We start from the raw sequence: 19,934 nt of genomic DNA on the forward strand, positions 1-19,934 counted from the left end.
CGAGGGGAACAGTCAGCATATCCACTGCGCTTTTTCAACCTTTAGGCCACCCGCAATTTCGACCTTATCCCCAAATCCGCGCTTTTTCGCATCTTTCTTGCATCCTTTCGCACTTAACCCACTAATTCCCACGCCATGATCAGCTCACTACATTCATCCAGCATGCCCTTGCGCACGCAGCAAGGTGCCCCGCACTTCACAGGTGATTCAAGGCAACTCGTCCACTTCCTGGAGTCAGTAGATCGACTCGCGCAATACAACAGTTTATCAGACAAGGATTGTATCAAGTTCGCTTTACGATATATGGAGCCTGATGAGAGAGAGCTTCTCTCATACTGCGAATTTGACAACTATGTGGAATTTGCTGATCACTGTCTTGGATTTTTGGCCAGAATGTGGTGTTGACCACTATACGTGCCTTATCTTCGAAAAAACCAGCCGCCATCGAAGCGCCCCTTGCAAGCGCACCTCCACAAACAGAACACACTCAAGAGCAACCAGCAGCCAAAGCCATCGCACCAATATCCGAAGTATGTGATGCCACCCCCATTCCAGTAGTCCCAGAAGCACCCCTTGACATCACCCGCCCCGCCATCAGTCCAACTTGAAGCGCGCATCATAAGCGCACCTCAAGAGCCCATATCTGCACCAGAATATCCGTCAGCTGAAGATATTCCGCCCAAGCTCGAAGTATGCAAGCCTATCACCATCCCAAACCTCCCAGAAGTGCCTCTGGAGGAGATTATACCGCTGGCAGTCAGGGATGACTTTAAACATCTATTGCATCTTAACGCGCCCTATCCGGAGCCTTCTGAAGTATCAGAGGTTCATTATGTGCCACTATCTGACCAGGTTATGTCCCTGGAAACCCAATTAGTTGCTGACCATTCCGCGCTTGTCAGCGCTTTCTGCGCACAGTGACTATTATCCACAGGTGCAATATCCGTGCGTCATACCGCCGACAGTCAGCGATGACTTTAAACATCTATCCGTAGTCAGGGATGACTTTAAACATCCATTGCACATTAGCGCGCCTATTCCGGAGCCTTCTGAAGCACCAGAGGCTAATAACACGCTGCTATCCAACCAGGTTATGTCCCTGGAAACCCCATTAGTTGCTGATACATCTGCGCTTGTCACGTTTTATGCACACAGTGACCATCCGCAGGTGCATTATCCGTGCACCATACCGCCGTCAGTCAGTGATGACTTTAAAACATCTATTACATCAGTCAGGGATGACTCTAAACATCCATCACATCCTAACGCGCCCATTCCGGAGCCTTCTGTGGCAACAGAGGTTCAAAATGCGCCACTTTCTGACCAGAGTATGTCTCTGGTAACCCCACTCATCACTGATAATTCCGCACCTTTCGCGTTTTCCGCCTACAGTGATTTCCATTTGCCGGTGAAACATCCGTGCATCACATCGCCCATCCGCCAATTAGATCATGTCTCAGATGACTCTGATGCGCCTCCAGTGCGCCGCCATATGCCTAAGGTCGCACAGGTCATGCACCCAGAGGCATTGTATATTCATCCTCATTCATTGTCGCATTTCTCGTTTATCTTGTGTTTAAAGCTCTCAAGGAGCCATATGCCATTTGCAAATGTTTCGCCTTTATCTCTGCACCAGTTCATTGTTAATTCGTCATTCATGTGCCGCATTTGTGCTGCCACGCGCTTTATTTCCCGTGCTATATGCACCTATCATTGCAGAAGAGTCTTCCTGCTATTGCACTTTCACCATTTCATCAGTTTTAAGCCGCATTTCTCTCGTCCAGAATCAGTCTCATTTTAATTCGATGTTCATGCGCAACTTATGCGCTCATCTCGCTTATATTCACACGCCTTTCGCATTTATCATTGTCTATGACTTCGCGTCTTTCACCTTTATCCGCATTTTCTGCTCTTCCACCTATGGTATTGATATCATTGTTGCATGCCCTATCAAGGGCCATCCATTTATGTCTTGGCGCCAATTGGCCCTTGACCTAGAGTCTATCAGACACAGTTGCGCATTATCCGCACCTAATACCGCTTATCATTCGCCTCGTGTTAATATTTTCACAGTGTATCAGCCGCTCCTCACATATTCAGAGGATATAGATTCCAATGCGCCCAAACACGATTGTGCATGCAGCTCACGCGCACATTATCTGACCATAGAGCACCACCATGCGCCTTATATCGCCCCATTAGGCTGTGCTTTCAACTTGTACCGCAAGGTGCAAGAATTCATTCCGCCGGTTACTAGTCCACCATCAAGCTGCATTTGAAGATTCGGTTTATACCCGGTAGGAGAAGATGTCGCAGAGTCAGAAGATGAAGATACCGCCGCCCTTAGTCGCCTTTCACCATCGCCCCACGCACTTTTCGACCCGCAGCATCGCGCACCCTCAGATAGATGAAGAACACCAGGAATGCACTGGTAGGAGAAGAAGTAGAAGAGCTCAACGAAGAAGATCCAAACGCGCCAGCTTCCGACCCATCCACTCCATCATTCGACCCTCGCCATCATTATCCACACCATCCGCTTTCCCCACTCCGCCATTTCGCAAATACCGTATACCGCCAAATATACCGTCATTTTCATAGGATATAGTTTGTTTTACCCTGGGTTTCGTCCAGCGCTTTTCATTTCCATTTTCTCTCATTATAATGCCGTCCGAAGGATTAATAACACGCTGATATATACGCCTATAGAAAAACCACCTAGAAGAAAAGAACAAAAAGAACAAAAGACCATACATTGTGCCTGCCTAACCCAGTAGGATATCATTTCTCTTCGAACGCATGAAGCGGCACCATGCACCTTTTACCTTAGAATGTGCCTCATATGCGCGCACATTTCCCAGCACTTCCGCGCTCATTGGAAGGAATAGATGTTGACAGAAGAATGAAGAAGCCAAGTTGGACTTGGACATCCGCACTGTTTGCCGTCTCTCTTCCACGTTTTTGAATATAGTTTTACTCATGCCATTCAATCCATAGCACCTAATACTTAGTGCGCCTAGTGGGACTTGGTTTGGACATGGATTGGATCGCTTTTGGACCGCCTAGCATCGCCTTATGCCCCACAGACATATTAGACATGGACATCATCGCGCTATCATCCCCTCGTGTTTCCTCGCACATTCACACTTCACACATTTCACGCGCTACATTCCCGCGCCTAACGCGACACATCCGCGCCATCCTTGCATTATCACAGTCATCTATATGTAATGCCTACTCAGCCTAAGAAAATGGTGCCATACAAAGTATGTAATAATGAAAGGTAATGGGAAATAGTGAGAATAGCAAACTAATACATATCAATGGGCTGGCTGGACAGTGGATGGACGCTCCTGGATGATGCAGCAAGAAAGTGCGCAAGGCAGCGTGCGTGGGAATGCTGCAGCATAGTGCAGGAAAGTAGCACACCTATGGCGCGTTTCACGGGAAGTGGTGCGCTCCATGGTGGAAGTCATAGTGGATGATGGTGTGAGTTGTGCATTGAAGGCAAGTTGTCAGAATTCGTAATATGAGCCCATATGCGCCTGCAGACATGTGAGTCTCTACACCGTCATCATTAGGCTGAGATTTCTTTCCTTCATAAAACAGAACTCGACGGTCGGCAGGATGATTGTGTAGGTATGTTACAAGTGTAGAAGTTCGATTACAGTTTGGCATTTCCCAGCGGATTTTGCTGATACCATGATTATCACCATGAGATGCGGCAGTGCTGGCTGAGGTAGCAGCCGTCCCACAGTCCCCTTGTACCATGAGTAGCCGTGCCCCTTCCCCTAGTACCACGTGCAGACTGCATTTGGATAGTTATTGGCGAATTGGTGAGTCTTTGCACTTGGATCTTGAGTCGCTCTGAACGTCATACTCGAGGGCGTATAGCAGGCATGGTGTATGCATGGACCAACTTCAATTTCAGACTCCGCTGGAAGTCTGCCGACGTTCTGTAGAGTGCTGAAAGAATTTGACAGTGTCTCAGAACCTTGATATTTTAACTTTGAATACCATTATTGTACCAAAGGGGTGTGGAAATTTGGTTGTGGCAAGGGGACTGTTCTTACCCCTTGCCATAACCAATTGTTGCCAAAGCGCACTGTAGAGACTCGCGTTTCTGCAGGCACATATGGGCTCATTTTATGAATTCTGACAACTGGCCTTCATGGCACAACTCGCACCATCATCCTCTAGTCATTCCCTATAGTGCACACCACTTTCCCGCAAAACGCGCCATAGGTGCGACACTTTCCCGCACAATGCGCAGTATTCCCACATGCGCGCCTTGCGCGCTTTCTCGCACTTAAGTGCACTACATCACACAGCATCCAGGAGCATCCATCCATCGTCCAACCAGTCCCTTGGTATATCCCTTTTCGTTATCTGACCATATTTGGCATATTACACTTCCCATTTCATTATGCACCCTTACTTTACATCACTTTACCTCACTTACATACTTAGAGCACTCCCTATTCGGCTCCGAGCCCTGGGAAAGCGCTTAGGTAGAACTTACATACTTTCATGTTCGTTTTACACCTTAGCAACTTTTCCACCTTAGCTTCCTACCACTCAGTATCTATCACCAGTTAGTTCCATGCAATGCATGTATCCATCATCATCTTGAGGCCCTAGCATCAGTCTATAGCTAGTGGGCACTATCAGTATCCATCTAGATCCGCACTTTACCTCTTATCAGTCTCAGCATCAGTCTCCTACACTTGTGCACTGCTTGCACTACCTTCCCGCGCTTCGTGCACTTTCGCACTTCGCTTTCCCGCGCGCACTTTCTCGCGCTTTCACCGCCATTCACCAGGGTTGTTCAGCATCATTCTGTGGATCCTTGCTTTCCTTGCTTCCCCTTTAGGGTCGAACGTTCTTGCATTCTGCAAGTATAGCAGCTAGGCAGAGCTGAGACTCACTTATACTGGCTGAGCACTTTTCTTATATGTGCCTGCCAGGTTGTGATACCCACAACGGATCTGTTAAGGCTTCCGGATATTGAACGTATAGAGTAACGGCTAATCCGGATCAGATCCAAACTAGAAACTAACGGGTGAAGACTGTCTGAAGACAGAGACAGATATATAGACTTATAGGAGTCAATCCTAAGTCTCAGAGTAGACAAGAGTATAGTACTCAAGTCCGGATGGATAACGGAAGGACTTAGAGTCCAGACAGAATGAGTGCAATCTAAGATGATATTCGAACTGATCTACTACAGTGCATGTACAAGGGCTTATATACTACGGATAACTAACGGAATGATCAATAAGCAAGGACGCGAGGCTATGTACGAAGTATAAGCAAAGTATGTGTACAGCATATTGGTAAGTCGGATGGATAACGAATCATAACCGGGAATGAAGTATAAGCTACAGCGGATCAGTAAGTGTAGCAGATCAGTAAGCATAACGGAAGTAAAGGATAACCAGTATACCGGTGTACAGGAATGCCAAAAGGAGATGAACGATAGTTAGAGTTATATGAACAGGACATGAAATAAGGATTAGATCGGATCTGTGGACTGGACGACGGATATGTCCATTGGATCTGGATCGGATCTGTACCCGGGAATATGGTATATGACAATACTATAGCATGTTTAGATTTCTGTCAAGGTTGTTGGTCGGCTTGGAGCGCAAGCGACTGATCATTTTATAAATCAGACTGTTCTATATAGTACACACAACCACGAAGGCCCGTCAATCAGGCTTCAATATCATGCATAGATGAGGATTGAACTTTATACGACGCAGATTATTGCAGTCAGAATTGCATGATGCATGAAGTGAAACTAATCTCACCAAGCTGGGTGTGATACTACTTCGTCTGGGAGATCTATCTGAGTTGCGTGTTCGATGAATGGAAAGCAAATTTTGATGCCAATTAAGTGTTGCCTCAGGGCATTGTAAGATTCAAATTAATAGATATGTCCCTTTGCGCGGTTGCGCACCCAGCGGCCCTCCTTAGCCGCAGCAATGAAGTACAAGTCCAATGCATGGATAGCCCACTCGGTGCAGCCCAGGCCGGCAGTCTCTGTAAAGCGACTGAAAATTCTAAAGGATATATAAAGACCATCAGAATGTGTGTGTGATTGAGAAAACAAAGGTGTACAATTTGCAAATTTTCCCAGCAGGGTCTAGTGATGTTCCGGCCCAGCTTGGGCTCAAAGCCCTGGCTTAGGCTCACCAGAATTCAAGCCTGAGCTGTGAGCCCAAGCCGGCCAAAAGCCAGGGCTTGGGCCCAAGCAAGCCGTGGCCCATGCGCTGAATTTCTGCGATGGTGATGTGAACAAGTGAGCGTGCAGATCCAAGTAAGTAAATTGTCGGAACCTGAGTGGTTCTCGCTGTGAGTTCGAAGGGGCGGGGAAACCACCAGTGTGCTGTATATGCACTGCAGAATTAGATTAGCGTTAACAAAAGATATTCCATAAGGATCAAGACGAGTTTGAAATGATAAATGATAGATATAACGATGTGGTTTTAGAAGACGAGTGCGAGAATGAGACTGGGAGACTGGTATATTTGCCTGCAGTAGTGAGTGCACATGGACTACTTTTATACTGCAAAATGCTAAGGGTTCTCGGTATGGATAGGCTGAACGATTAGGTGAAGACAGATGCCGAAGGGAGTGGTGTCGCTCCTGACAGGGTAGAGTAGATAGAAAGGAAAGAGAGTATGAAAGGACTGAGTGAGTATCAATATAAATGGGTATGATTTTGACAGAATGACGAGAGTTGTATAGCATTTTGGAGCGGTGAACTGAGCATGAGGTGAGAGTGACAAGAATGGGGAGCTGAGGGTCGATAATGATGAGGAATTGACGCTGAAAGGAAGTCGAGGTCCATTGTGAAAAACACAACCTGACTAGGCACTTGTTAAGGTACTCAGCCAGTATATGTCTAAGCTCTGCCTATGCTGCTATACTTGCAAACAAAAAGCAAGAACGTTCGACCTGAGGGAAAAGCTACTAAGGACAACTCAAGATCAAAAGACCCGAAAGAGCGCTAAAGCGCAGGAATAGCGCATCGCAAGATAGAGCGCTAATGCGCAGGAAAGAGCGGAAGTCAAGAAAGCAGACACTGAGTCAAAGGAGGGTAATGAATAGCAAGTGAAATCAAGGGTATTGATTGCAAGGGTAAGGAAAGTCAAATAGGGGCCATAGAGCGCAACTAAAGGGTGACTACTTCTAAGTAAAACCTAAGGGAAAGGAAATACAGTTGAAGGGAAGTGATGTTGAAGTAGTCACCATAGGCTTCTTATACTAGTAAACTATACCATCTCAGACTTGGAAGGGATAGGATATACATGTGATAAGACTGTAGCACTTTTTACAAACTCGAGGCAAGGCAAATTACATACCAATGAGGTAGGATGGACCATGGATGGATTCCGACGTTTCGGGTGGATCCTAGAGCGTGAGAACAGCGCGCTGGATAAGTGCTAAGCGTGGGAACAAGCGCTAGATAGAGCGGACATGCACTAATGCTCCTATAGACACATTGCTGGTAGTTCTGATAGCGCTATAAGCGCGGGAATAGCGTTGGATAAGTCGCGGGAGTATGAATAGCGCTGCAGGAATGTGCGCGCATAGTGCAGGAAAGTGCGGAATAGCGTCGGACAAGGGTTATGGCTAAGACAAGTGAAGACTGCTGATAGGGGAGTAGTGAATAATATGAGGGATAACTTTGGTCCACCTATTGAAGGCTTATGCAGGTATACATGCCTAGTGCCAATATGATTGTCACACCATGCTGACTGGCACACTATGACAACATAGTGTGAGTAGTGCTTGACGTGGTAGTACAGAGCACAGAGGCTGCCAGACTTGATAAGATGGGGTCGATCATGAGAATGAGGATTCATGCACAGGGGATTGGGGCAATCACTGAGGAGGTCGGGTAAAATAAATGCTGCAGGCTCAGAATCAGAAGAAGTGATGGGGTGGGTTGTAATAAGAGTCATAGAGGTTATTGGGCTCGTATGGTGAGTGAATTCCTGAGATAAACTAATGGAATGATGAAAGATGCAAGTTGGGAGATTGTCGAGTCGCTCTAAAACTGACCGTCTTTATATAGTGGAATCTGGATGTGTCGAATATTCGGCCACAAAATGTCTGATAAGAAAGTGATGAGCAAGTGTCAAGATATCAGGCTGAAATTTACCTACACTGGCTGGGAATACTAGAAGGTTGATCTCGTGTCTCCAAACGATGAGGTTAACCCTGAACTACTTCATCTCTTTGTAGTGGCCGCCTTGAAGGAGTTCACTCCTTGATTTGGATGCAATGTGTTTGTATGTATTTGGTGGGTATTCTTCACTGAAACCTCTAACCCTTATGGTGGACGATAGGTTACAGTTCAATTTTGCTGATTTGCCGCGACATATTTGAAAGTCCACACGATGTTCCCTGACTCCACTTTAGTGGAAGAGGGTTCTGTGGCAAGCAAATGGATATTTCTCTGCAAATGGTCCCGTGGGTGTGGGAAATGTGCGCTGGCTTAGTCAGTGGATGTGGGAAAGTATTGCGCTAGCCTTGTCCTTAAATGCTTGCAGATACACTGAAGCACGAATGAAGGCACATGTGAGTATAATTCCCTCTCAATTCGTTCGTTTCATTGCAGTATAGCTCGTGTGTTTTCAGGGGTTTTCTTACAAAGTCGCCCTGTCGTTTGGCTCGCGTTCTCGATGAAGGACAATGTCCTCCTTGCGATAAGCCCCATGATGCTAAGCACTATCCTCATTATTATGATGCCCTCTATTTAATCTTGCGCTTTTTGAAACATCCGAAAGTTTTTGCACATGGTCAAAGTCTTTGCTTGAATCTAGATCTCATCCTTTGTGTTGCTCGAAGTGCCACTGGTCAAATTTTCATGGTTGTGTTTCATATGACGGTGTTTGTATCACTATATGCCACCAACGACCATGACACCAAGTGAATTTGCAGACGTGGGTTACCATCATTGTGTTGTCTTTCGCAAGCTTTCCTCTCGTGAAGCTTTCTCTGTTGAGAAGTGTCTGCCAGTGCCTTCAAGACTAGCCTAGACAGTCTACCCAATATGGTTATACTACAGTGAGGAAATTCAAGAGCAACATTTATCGGTCCTCCTGGATAGTGTCTTGGTTGAGTGTGTTTCTCATCTCTCTGTTCTGCAAGGAAAAACAAAAACGATCGCGTGCACGCAGTGCTATATCATTTCATTGCTACCCAACTACGAGTGATGCATTCGAGCAAAGATCAAGTACAAACATTACTTTCCCGCACCCCAATCACTGCAGAAGGTAGCCAATTCGTTCCTCGTTTGGCAAGGTACTTCAGTGACATGTATGGAAAAAAGGTTTGTGAAGCTCTGTGTCAACCGCCGCCGCCGTAAGTTTGTGTCATTTAGTTCAGAGGCTTCATAAGCTAACTATCAAAGCGCTTTCAGATTGTATACATAGCCTACCTTCGAAGGGGCGTTGTGGGTATCACAACCTGGCAGGCACATATAAGAAAAGTGCTCAACCAGTATAAGTGAGTCTCAGCTCTGCCTAGCTGCTATACTCACAGAATGCAAGAACGTTCGACCCTAAAGGGGAAGCAAAGAAAGCAAGGATCCACAGAATGATACTAAACAACCCTGGTGAATAGCGGTGGAAGCACGAGAAATGCGCTGAAGGCGCACGCAGGAAAGTGAAGTGCGAAGGTGCGCGGAGCGCGGGAAGGTAGTGCAAGCAGTGCACAAGTGTAGAAGACGGATACTGGGACTGATAAGAGGAAAAGTGTGGATCTAGATGGATACTGATAGTGCCCACTAGCTATAGACTGATGCTAGGGCCTCAAGATGATGATGGACACATGCATTGCATGGAACTAACTGGTGATAGATACTGAGTGGTAGGAAGCTAAGGTGGAAAAGTGGGGTGTAAAACGAACATGAAAGTATGTAAGTTCTACCTAAGCGTTCTCCCAGGGCTCGGAGCCGAATAGGGAGTGCTCTAAGTATGTAAGTGAGGTAAAGTGATGTAAAGTAAGGGTCCATGACGAAATGGGAAGTGTAATATGCCAAATATGGTCAGATAATGAAAAGGGACATACCAAGGGACTGGTTGGACAATGGATGGATGCTCCTGCATGGTGCGCGACGCAGTGCACTTAAGCGCAAGAAAGCGCGCAAGGCGCGCATGCGGGAATACTGCGCGTTGTGCGGGAAAGTGTTGCGCCTATGGCGCGTTTTGCGGGAAGTGGTGCGCTCCATGGTGGAAGTCATAGTGGATGATGGTGCGAGTTGTGCCATGAAGGCCAGTTGTCAGAATTTGTAAAATGAGCCCATATGAGCCCACAGAAACGCGAGTCTCTACAGCATCCATCAATAAACCACCAAGTACACACAGCCCATTTTTGTGGACTTGCTCAAGGATGAGAAGGGAAAAAAAGAAAGGCCATGGATAACTTAAAGGCAACTGGCCAGTCGCCCATTAAAAATATTCTTTTACCGCTGTGCTTGATGAGGATGAGCTCAAATATACTATGGTCGAGTAGGTTCAAGTGATTGTTTTTCTTGGTGGCTTCTTTGTCTTGGCCCGAAACCATATAAATGATCTACAATATTGTCTGTGTCTTCTTGCGGAGTTGGGGATTGGCGCTTGCGCCACTACGATTATTCTAGCATTACAAGCATACCTAGGTATACATGCAAATTTGTATCACACTCTCAATGCATTACCTTACTTGGAGACCGCTGCTGTCTGAGATTCGAGTTGCATGTGACCCTGGCCTGATGAAAGGTGATAACAAGGAGCAGCAGCTATATCTGATCTTTCTCTGGGCTATACTAATACTAGTATCATACTAGTAGTGATGCCGCAGAGGCGAATCAAATCGAGGCGACGATTATTTGCATGTTACCCAACAGATATCTATCTACATATTGTAAGAATGGACTTGGATCGTTTAATCCCGCGGAACCAATTCGCGTCAACGCCATGTGCTCCACCCAAACCCCTCTTCTGCTCCACTTTGGCTCAGGCATGTACTCCACTTCAGCTCCTTTGTGTTAATAATTATAGTCAGTGTCTGTCACGAGCTCAACGTGGGCGCCGTTCAAACCTGTGTTGGGTCAACGAACAACATGGTTTTATTAATGCGTCGAGGCTGAGCATTGCATCGCACACTGGACATGTAGCAAGAATACTTCGAAAATCGCACAGGGCACCGCACTCAAATCATATGCAGGTGTTCAAACATTCTTTGCGAGTCACTGTGTTGTGATCTCACCAACAACTTTTACCTTGATCCCATTGGTAATTCTGGATGCACATTGTCTTTGCACTGGAATTTGGGCTGAAACACTTCGATCAATCAGATATCATTCCTCAAATCTCACTTTGGCAATGTAAACACTGGATTACGGTATATCAAGCATGAATGCCATTGTTATCTGTCCATCAAGTTCCTCCGCTCGCTCGCTCCCATCTTCTGATAGTATGACCTTTCTCTATTTCGGTGTATGTATCTTGAATTTCAAATACAACGGACATAGATGAGGATGATGGAGGTTAAATTGACAAAACCCGTCAAAAACAAGGTGCCACGGGCACCCTCCGGTTCATCAATGATCATAGTACCAAGTTAACTACGAGTGAGCCAAATGAATGGTACCAGTATCATGCTTAATGCAGCAAACATAGTTCTTTGGCCCAGCCTGTCCACTTCAGAATCCAGGAAACCGAAGTCCAAAACTTCAATCTGAAGGAACAAGAAGACAAATCTCACCACATATTGGCCTTCAGTGCTGCAGTTCAAAATACCAAGACCAAGTGAGTTCATCATGTGAAGTTGTTTAATGCCTTCAATGCATCATATACGCAGATGGCAGCGACAAAACAGGTGCATAGTAAGTTAGTGTAAATACACCTCACATCACAGCAGTTACCGCAACAGTTGCAAACTTGCAGCATTTTCACGATTGCAAGGGTGTGGGAGTCTCACAGGCACCGGTTTCCGCATGCTGCACTTGCAAGAGGTGAGAGGTCAACGAGAGGTTGTAGGAGTTGCGTGAGGTGCTTGCAGGCCAACCGGTTATCTGCAGCGGTCTGCAAGCAAGGAATGCACTGAGTGTGACACAAATTTACAGGTATACCTAGGTATACTAGATAGTCCCACGAGTTTGCCCGTCCCTAGAGTTCGCACATTGGCTTTAGCACACGCAATTCTGCACGAAATCCTTATATATGTTATACATAGGTTCCTCCCAACATCATACACATGGCCATGTATTTTTTTTGGCAAAAAATGAAGCGGATCTCGTGCCATGGTCGAGTTATGGGTGTTCGAGGCTTGTTCTGTGCATAAATGACTCCCTCGAAAGGTCAGATCACCACGGAAAAATCTGGGATGTGATATGATGGTTCTACATGATTATAGAATGCTAAAATAAATTTCTCCGTGGCCACATGCTTGTCAGAATTATCCTCTGTGAATGAAATACGACCTAGACGTGACAATCTATCCAAAGCGTTACAATGAGACTGCATGCATCTAAACTCCGCTGTGCCGAAATGCGGGCACGCAAGCGCCATCAGCGACGAAAATACGGCACCTGATGGGCCATTTCAAGCCGAGCGTCCTGTTGTACGTCGTCGACTGAATGACTCCGAACGTTCGACAACAGAAAACGGCTTACCAGCATCGTCCTCATCCACTACTCCCATACCATACTTTGAAGGTCCCTCAACTAGTACAATTTATTCTGGAACTGCACATACCTTACTTCCTCATGGACACGAGCACCCGTTCAATCCTCAACATAATCTACATCATGGCCGCACACCTGCTACTACACACTATCATAATCTTCAGCATTACCCTTATCACGATTATTTACCTACACAAGCTCATTATTCAAGTGCACGCTAGTACACACAATGTATCATCATCTCACTGTCACATAGTCAGTTCAATAAACATTAATTGCGCATGCTTCACACTTCGCTGCGGTGCACGACTTTCAAACGGTGCGGAGTGTGAAAAGGCATGGCGGCAAACGTGTGACTTGGTGTGACAAAATGCGCGAACTCTAGGGAAAACTGCACTTTTCTGCGCGGTAAGTCTCCGCTGGACTCAACACGTCAATTTAAAAGAAAAAATTAGCGGGCCTCATACTTTAAAGGTCAGGCTATCCATCCATCGAAAAATTATATTTTTATGTGGATGTGTTGTAGAGTTATAGATGTTTTCTCGAAAATGCGCGAACTCTATGGGACATCTAGTACTTGTAATACTAGAAGAAGCATCGATCGGACTTCCAAATAAGTTGCGGCAAATCGGCAAATCGAACCGTAACCTATCGTCCACCATAAACCCTAACCACAACAGCCCCTACGCTGCGTGAAGTTCTATCGATCTAACACAAATCGGACACCAAGCCTCGTTGGACAACAATACTGTATGTATTCTGTTTGTCCCCATTTGAGCTGATAGTCTTCATTCTCAGATCTTGTAACATCTCAATGCACTCAATCGAGCACGAGACTCCCACCTGGAGTGTAGCTCCGGCCTCATTGGTAGGGTCATTATTGCAGACTCACTGCATGAATTCCCCGCCTTCCCTGCAGGGGTTTTCGCTGTAATCATGTGAAATATGCCGTCCACGGGGTCTTTTGACAGACGTGAACTCTGTCCACAAGGTATGGTATGATTTATGTTCGATTAGCTGACAAGGTCAATCTTACCATTATCTTTCAACGGTATAGGCTCGAGCAGATCTTATTGTCTTGCCGTCCGCATATAAGGTGAGTACGAAAAAATCACTCTCAATCCTCACACTCATTTATCGGCTCCCACTATTCTCATGAACGATGCAGTGCGCTGAGACGGCAGAATCACGGACTGATTTGGGGTCGATTACGAGTTAACGAAGGTTGCGCGAGAGTGAGACAATTGGGATTTCAACATTCCGTGCATCAAGCAGCTGCTCTTGAATTTCATCGAGGAACAGGAACGAGTTGGCATCAAGAATGGATATGATGTAAGTGTCACGGTCCCATACATCTTACTCGCCAGGTCGATGTCATTACTGCATATTGACAGGACGGCCGCCGGTACTTGAAAGAGCCGATAGTGTTCTCAATTCCGTAACAGAGGGTTACGAACTTCTTATCATACATGATCGATTGATCAGGCATCCTTCACAGCACCCTCCTCCCGTTCCCGGGGAGGTCCTCGCCAAATTCCCTGAGAGGTTTGTACAATCCTCTGGCACACCTCTACGAGGTATCCTCCTAAATGCTCTCCCCACGCCAAGGCTCCCGCCCCTCCCCATCATTTATGTTAAAAATGTCATGTTTGCAGCCTGAAAGATCTTACCAGTAAATCTCCTGCCAGGTGACCCTCCCGCATATATCCGTTCGCGTGCCTCGTCGGTATCTTCCCCATCGCCTCCTTAAGAGGTACAACAGTACCCTCGCAAGCCACCTCGTGAACTCATCCGTTATCGTTGGGATGGTAACCCCTGCCGGTCTTAGTGACCTCGTTGACAGCCTAGAGAGCCTGAGCACGTTATACCAAACTTTTCCCACCATCGTCGGTCTAGTGACTCACTCGTAGCTTCGCATCATTTCTGTTCCCCTGCAATCCCCTGTAAGAGGAGGGCCCTTTGCGCATGAGACGCTCGCTCACGGTTGTGGTGGATTAGCTCTCACATGCACCACCTCGTGGCTCGTGGTGGCCTGTCATTCGCGTGTCCCTTTGTTGCCGAGGATAGCACTCTGGTGCAGCGCGCCGGGTGGCCAGTGTTTCAACTCCTCAAAAGTTCAATGGAATCAGTGCTACTGAGGTTGCGGAATGTTGTTTGAGGAGATGTTGGCGCACAGATGATATGGAGCATAGAATAGTTTGGATACGTATACCATTTGCATGCATGATGTCTTTTATGTTCTTCATATATTTGATGGCCTTTTCCCCTGTGACCACAGTACTCCTGCCGCTTGTAGAACTAGACATAGTGGGCTGCTACAAATACATATCACTCGTCCAAATAAAAATTGAAATGGTATTTGGAAGTTGAGTTCGAAAGAGAAACAAATTCAGGTTCCTCCTGAGGTCATTAACAAGAGTGGAGAATAATAGCAAGCCTTCCACATCTGTATCGAATATGGCATAAAATTCGAGATTCGTAAGGTTGCTACGGGATAATGGCGCCAATGAAATATCCGCGTTCTTTGTACTATCCATCACGGTACTGATGGGACAGCGCATGTGAGTGAGACAGGGTAAAAAAGCTCATGATAGGGTAGGTTGAAAGAAGATAAAGCTTGGGATCGAAAAAGCAGCGGATAGCCATTGATATTTGGCATCAGGCGGACCTATCTACCTGATCCGTCAAGCATAAGGAAGCGTTCGCCACAGATCCGAGGGCAAAAGGTCTCGAATCAGGATGTGGAAGACTGACACCGCGTGAGAAAGACGTTGGTGACAGGTATCATTTGATAACATGATGGGGGCCGGGGACTGTGAGAAACTTTGGTTGCATAGAAGATCAACCCCTCGACTATTTTTCATAGCCCTGGCCCAACATATCATCCCGATCGAAGGTGTTGTCGTCCGGCAGACCTCTGCAGACGAGCATGTAATAGCATGCGATACAAACCTGTGGCAAGAAGATCAGCACTTGAAAATCAACACTGGACACGTAAAGCGTACTACAAGGATGTAAGTATGAATGCCAGGGGATGTGGATCAATTACAACATCATCCCTTGACTGTCATATGGCAAACACGACAAGAGAATCCTTGCACTGAATTGGATAGCATTGAGTGACAATGACCTCTTCAGCACGACGCATCAGGACAATAAGACAGCTCTGGATCGATCGTCGAAAATTACAAGTCGTGCTAATTTCAGCAGCCTGATCTTCGTCATTAATCCCGCTATTTCACAATCGGATGGATGTCTTCTCTCTAATGCGGCTTCTCCAGGAATATACATGTAGGCGTCCAGAATATTTCGGAGGTGAAACGAGTACTTGGTATCATGATACACCTTGATAAAGTCCGTTGCTTCTAGTTGTGCGTGACGGACCTGATCCGATAAGCCATCGGAAAGATCAGCGGATCTCCCTGCTTGTGCAGGTTGAACAGGCCGATTGCCACTTCCAGCCGTTAAGCCGAGCGCACTGTCGAGTGTAAATGCGGCATCCGACGGTGCGCTATGGAAGCCAATCGAGATGGACCCAAGATTTTCAGCTTGCTGAATGGATATCAGGAATTGCCAGAAGTGCACGATCGAATGATGAGTCCAGGTAATTCTTGAGATTCCGTCGCGTAGTGGTGCAGGTCCAGAGGGAAGCGGAGGAGTATCATCTCCCTGTGGAACTTGTGGGGGTTCCAGGATGGTGGCACAGGTAGCATCGTCCCATGGTAGGACGCCACGTACAGGAATAAGCCAGGCGGCCCTATTGTAAGAATATTCAAGAAAAGCTTAGCCGAGGCAATATCAAACTGGTGCGATCAGTGATGGCTGAGCTTTTCTGTAAGGTCTGAGGTGCTCGTTGTCCAACGGCCGAAAACCAACACTCGGACCTGGGACATAATGAGGCTGCAAATCGTAAGCCGGGGTGAAGGTAAACTGAACAAATTCTCAAGACCTGGGGTATCAAGTTTGAAATGGAGGCGATATCATATCTGGGTCGCTTCGTGGGTGGTTCTAGAGATACTTCATATGTTGAGGAGTGCGCGGTCTGCCGTGATTGTGAATCACGGATGTCTGGGCGCGAATCCTGCGGTGCAGGGCGCTTTCGGGCAGGACGAGCACAGGGAGCTTCCAAGTTGGGATGTATAAACTCCTCGAGGGCTTCAAGCGCCAATGCTTCTTCGTCACTTGGGGGAACCCCCCAGTCCTTGAGAACATGTGTCCGAGGCGCCGGTGTATCGACCTGCGGTGGGCTCACACTGAATTGGTATAGTCGGTCATGCTTCAGTGCTGCTGACAGTTCATAAGAGAGCGGACTACTAGTTTGTAGTAAACGGCCTACCGAACAGGCGTTTGTTAAAGGAAACAGACGGTTTTTTTCCATCCGAGATTAGACAAGGCTGCATGAGCTAGGTCGCGCCCGAGCTCCAGTGTTGCAGCAGAGTACGACAACGTTGACCTTTCATCATTAAGGTAGCTGTGCACTGTCAGTTTCATAAAAGAGTCCATAATAATCACGTCAGGCTCCGAGAATGTACAAGCAGCAGATGAAGATATCGATGAGTGGGAGCAAATTGACATATCCGACAGACGGCCGGGCCGGCCCGCTCACCACCTGTTTGTGTTAACACTATCATGTTCTCACTGGCAGGTTGGAACCGCATTGTTCACTGCAAGTCCAGACCCAAAGCCAACCTGGATCTGTACCTCATTTCTCATCATTATCAGAAGGATGTCAATGGATAAGGTGGAACAACGTAATATTGTTGTCATCGGCGGTGGAATCATTGGTGCGCAGTACTAAGTAGTAGATTCAGAGTTCACGATCGCTCTAACCGTCTTCGACAGGGTGCAGCACTGCTTATTACTTGTCCAGGCACCCATCATATTCCACCTCGACAACGAATATTATAGTTCTCGAAGCCTCCGCAAATGGCGTTGCGCAAGGAGCTTCCGGAAAGGCTGGTGGATTGATTGCTAAATGGGCATATCCACGTGAAATCGTAGATATCTCATTTCCCGAGCACGTTAAGCTCGCTGAAGAGCATAACGGTGCTGAAAGGTGGGGCTGGAGATTCGTTGGTTGTGGTAGTTGGGAAGGGGAGGGGGAGGGGGAGGGGGAGGCACTTGGCGAGAGTAGATCTGGTGTTGGCAAGGGGGGGTAAACGAAAGAGTTTAGAGAAGACGCTTGGTTTTGGAGCTACTGCGGCACCGGAAAATAGAGCGGACAAAGGGCTGCCTGATGACTTGACTTGGGTCAAGGAGGAATTAACCACATCGTACAGCCCAATGTCTGGTCCAGACGGAACAGCACAGGTTCACCCATATTTATTCACCACAAGTATGCTTGACCTCGCGAAGGAGAAAGGAGTCCAATTGGTCAAGGGAACTGCCATCTCCCTTGAGCAGGTCGACCATCATGTCACGGGCGTTACTTATCGTGATTGGTCCGACTCCGGTTGCATTAAAACTCTCCCTGCAACGCATGTAGTGTTATCGGCTGGAGCATGGTCGCCATCCATCATACCGTCCCTTCCGATTGCAGCCACCCGTGCTCACAGTGTTACCATCCGTCCCAAGGCTGGTGTCACGATATCCCCCTACGTGTTATTCACAGAAATATTACTTCCGCATTCTCTCAGCGCCTCTCCCGAAATATATGCGCGCCCAGACAACGAAGTGTATGTCTGTGGTCCAGGAGATGACTCAATATTGCCTGGCAACGTAGATGACGTTGAAATCGATCTAGCGGCCTGTCAAAGCATAATAAACCAAGTTGCTAGCATCTCCCAGGAGCTGAGAGAGGGAGCAGTCGATAAACGCCAAGCGTGCTTTTTACCAGTGGTACGTACCGGTGGGGGGCCCATCATCGGGGAAGCAGACAAGATTGCCAAAGGTTTATATATTGCAACCGGTCATACATGCTGGGTAAGTGAAGCCTATCTCGCGATTTTTTTTCATGAGTTTATTTTCCGATGTCAAAGGGCATTTGCAATGCGCCCGGGACAGCCAAAGTAATCGCAGAACTTATCATGGGGAGAAGAAAGGCTCGCTCAGGCAATTTGACGAAATTGGCACCGTCGAGGTTCTTGTAATGAAATTCCGAAGATTTTACGATGCGGTCCAAGCCACCAACTATTCGGAACCATAGGGAGTAGATTCAAAATCATATGCCATGTGTGCGCTTGCGCAATTTGACGAAATAGGCACCCTCGACAGGAATCCCGAGGATTTTACAACGCGCTACAAGCAACCAAGGCGATGTCTACTATTCGGAACCAAACCGAGTGTAGCGTCCAGATCAGTGTACTATTCTTAGCGAAAAAAGTGTGCGGAACAGTCATCAGCGATAAATCAAATACTGAAGTAAAACCACCCACCTCACCATGAAGAATTCGTCTGGACTCTGGACCTAATACTAAGCAGGAGTTCAACATTGTGGGTGGGGCACCGTCAAAGAGCGGTGCCGAAAATTCTGTTTCGATGTGACACCTTGATATAAGTGATAGATTAACTGTGATTCTTGATAGGGGAAGAGTCATAGTGCGATGATGCAACGTAAATGACTCATAATTATGTAGGGATCATTGCCAACAAATGGAGCAACAGAAAAATGCGTCTCGTGAGTCAGACAGAGCCCCTATTATTTACTAAAAAATGCGTGACACCGGAACAAAAGTGTTTCCATGAGAAATTGACACGTCAGTAATTGATTTTTGATTCCGCTTTTGATGTCAGCTTCAACAAGGACTTGACAAAGAAAAGCCAGCGTATCTGGCTGCTGCAGGCCGCCGCTGGGACTGTTATTATTTCAAGTCATCATTGTAGTACTGTGCCTGAATTCACCGAAGCCGAAGGCAACATTGTTCAATTCAACTTTGTTTGTTTTGTTTGAACTTATTTTTATGGACTGCTTTATTTAGATAGTACCTTGAGCTTCGATCGAGTACTTCGTCGAAGCTTCATATTCATCCGAAGACGTTTCAGAGTTGACCGGAACCGGTCAAGTTCTCTCGGTCAGTTTTCGTTGTCCGAGTCATAAATATCTGATCAGGCTAGCTTTAAAATTTCAACGTTGCTACACAGCACCAGCCTAATTTCGGTTGACCCGAATTTACGTCCAGGTGCAAAGGAGACAACATATCAGCCTCGTGGCTTGTCAGTGATTATATCGGTCCCACTAAGGGACGAGCGTCAAGTGAGCACGTTAATTTCGCAGTTTCTTCCCGCTCTCATCTGAGATTCTCACAAGTCTTGC

General features: G+C 46.8%; 3 protein-coding genes across 3 annotated transcripts; 2 read left to right on the forward strand and 1 right to left on the reverse strand.

Moving 5' to 3' along the window:
- Positions 1–162: 162 nt before the first annotated feature.
- On the forward strand, positions 163–2,598 carry DFJ58DRAFT_722052 (uncharacterized protein; the record flags this gene model as incomplete). The annotated part of the gene is made up of 6 exons (XM_041384852.1): positions 163–354; positions 393–530; positions 559–897; positions 935–1,530; positions 1,583–2,249; positions 2,302–2,598. The coding sequence occupies 6 exons, from the start codon at positions 163–165 to the stop codon at positions 2,596–2,598; spliced, it is 2,229 nt and encodes a 742-aa protein (XP_041249650.1).
- A 13,231-nt stretch (positions 2,599–15,829) lies between these two features.
- On the reverse strand, positions 15,830–17,207 carry DFJ58DRAFT_741609 (uncharacterized protein; the record flags this gene model as incomplete). Its single annotated transcript, XM_041387151.1, has 3 exons — positions 17,019–17,207; positions 16,567–16,969; positions 15,830–16,439 (listed from the first exon to the last, which is right to left on the reverse strand). The coding sequence occupies exons 1-3, from the start codon at positions 17,080–17,082 to the stop codon at positions 15,830–15,832; spliced, it is 1,077 nt and encodes a 358-aa protein (XP_041249651.1). The 5' UTR covers positions 17,083–17,207.
- Positions 17,208–17,299: 92 nt separating this feature from the next.
- DFJ58DRAFT_903697 (FAD dependent oxidoreductase) lies at positions 17,300–19,135 on the forward strand. Its single transcript, XM_041394877.1, has 5 exons — positions 17,300–17,466; positions 17,525–17,823; positions 17,849–18,604; positions 18,661–18,990; positions 19,057–19,135. The coding sequence occupies exons 1-4, from the start codon at positions 17,409–17,411 to the stop codon at positions 18,769–18,771; spliced, it is 1,224 nt and encodes a 407-aa protein (XP_041249652.1). The 5' UTR covers positions 17,300–17,408; the 3' UTR covers positions 18,772–18,990; positions 19,057–19,135.
- The last annotated feature ends 799 nt before the right edge of the window (positions 19,136–19,934 follow it).

Source organism: Suillus subalutaceus (genome assembly GCF_016647625.1).
Source record: "Suillus subalutaceus strain FC151 chromosome Unknown DFJ58scaffold_6, whole genome shotgun sequence".
NCBI classification, from domain to species: domain Eukaryota; kingdom Fungi; phylum Basidiomycota; class Agaricomycetes; order Boletales; family Suillaceae; genus Suillus; species Suillus subalutaceus.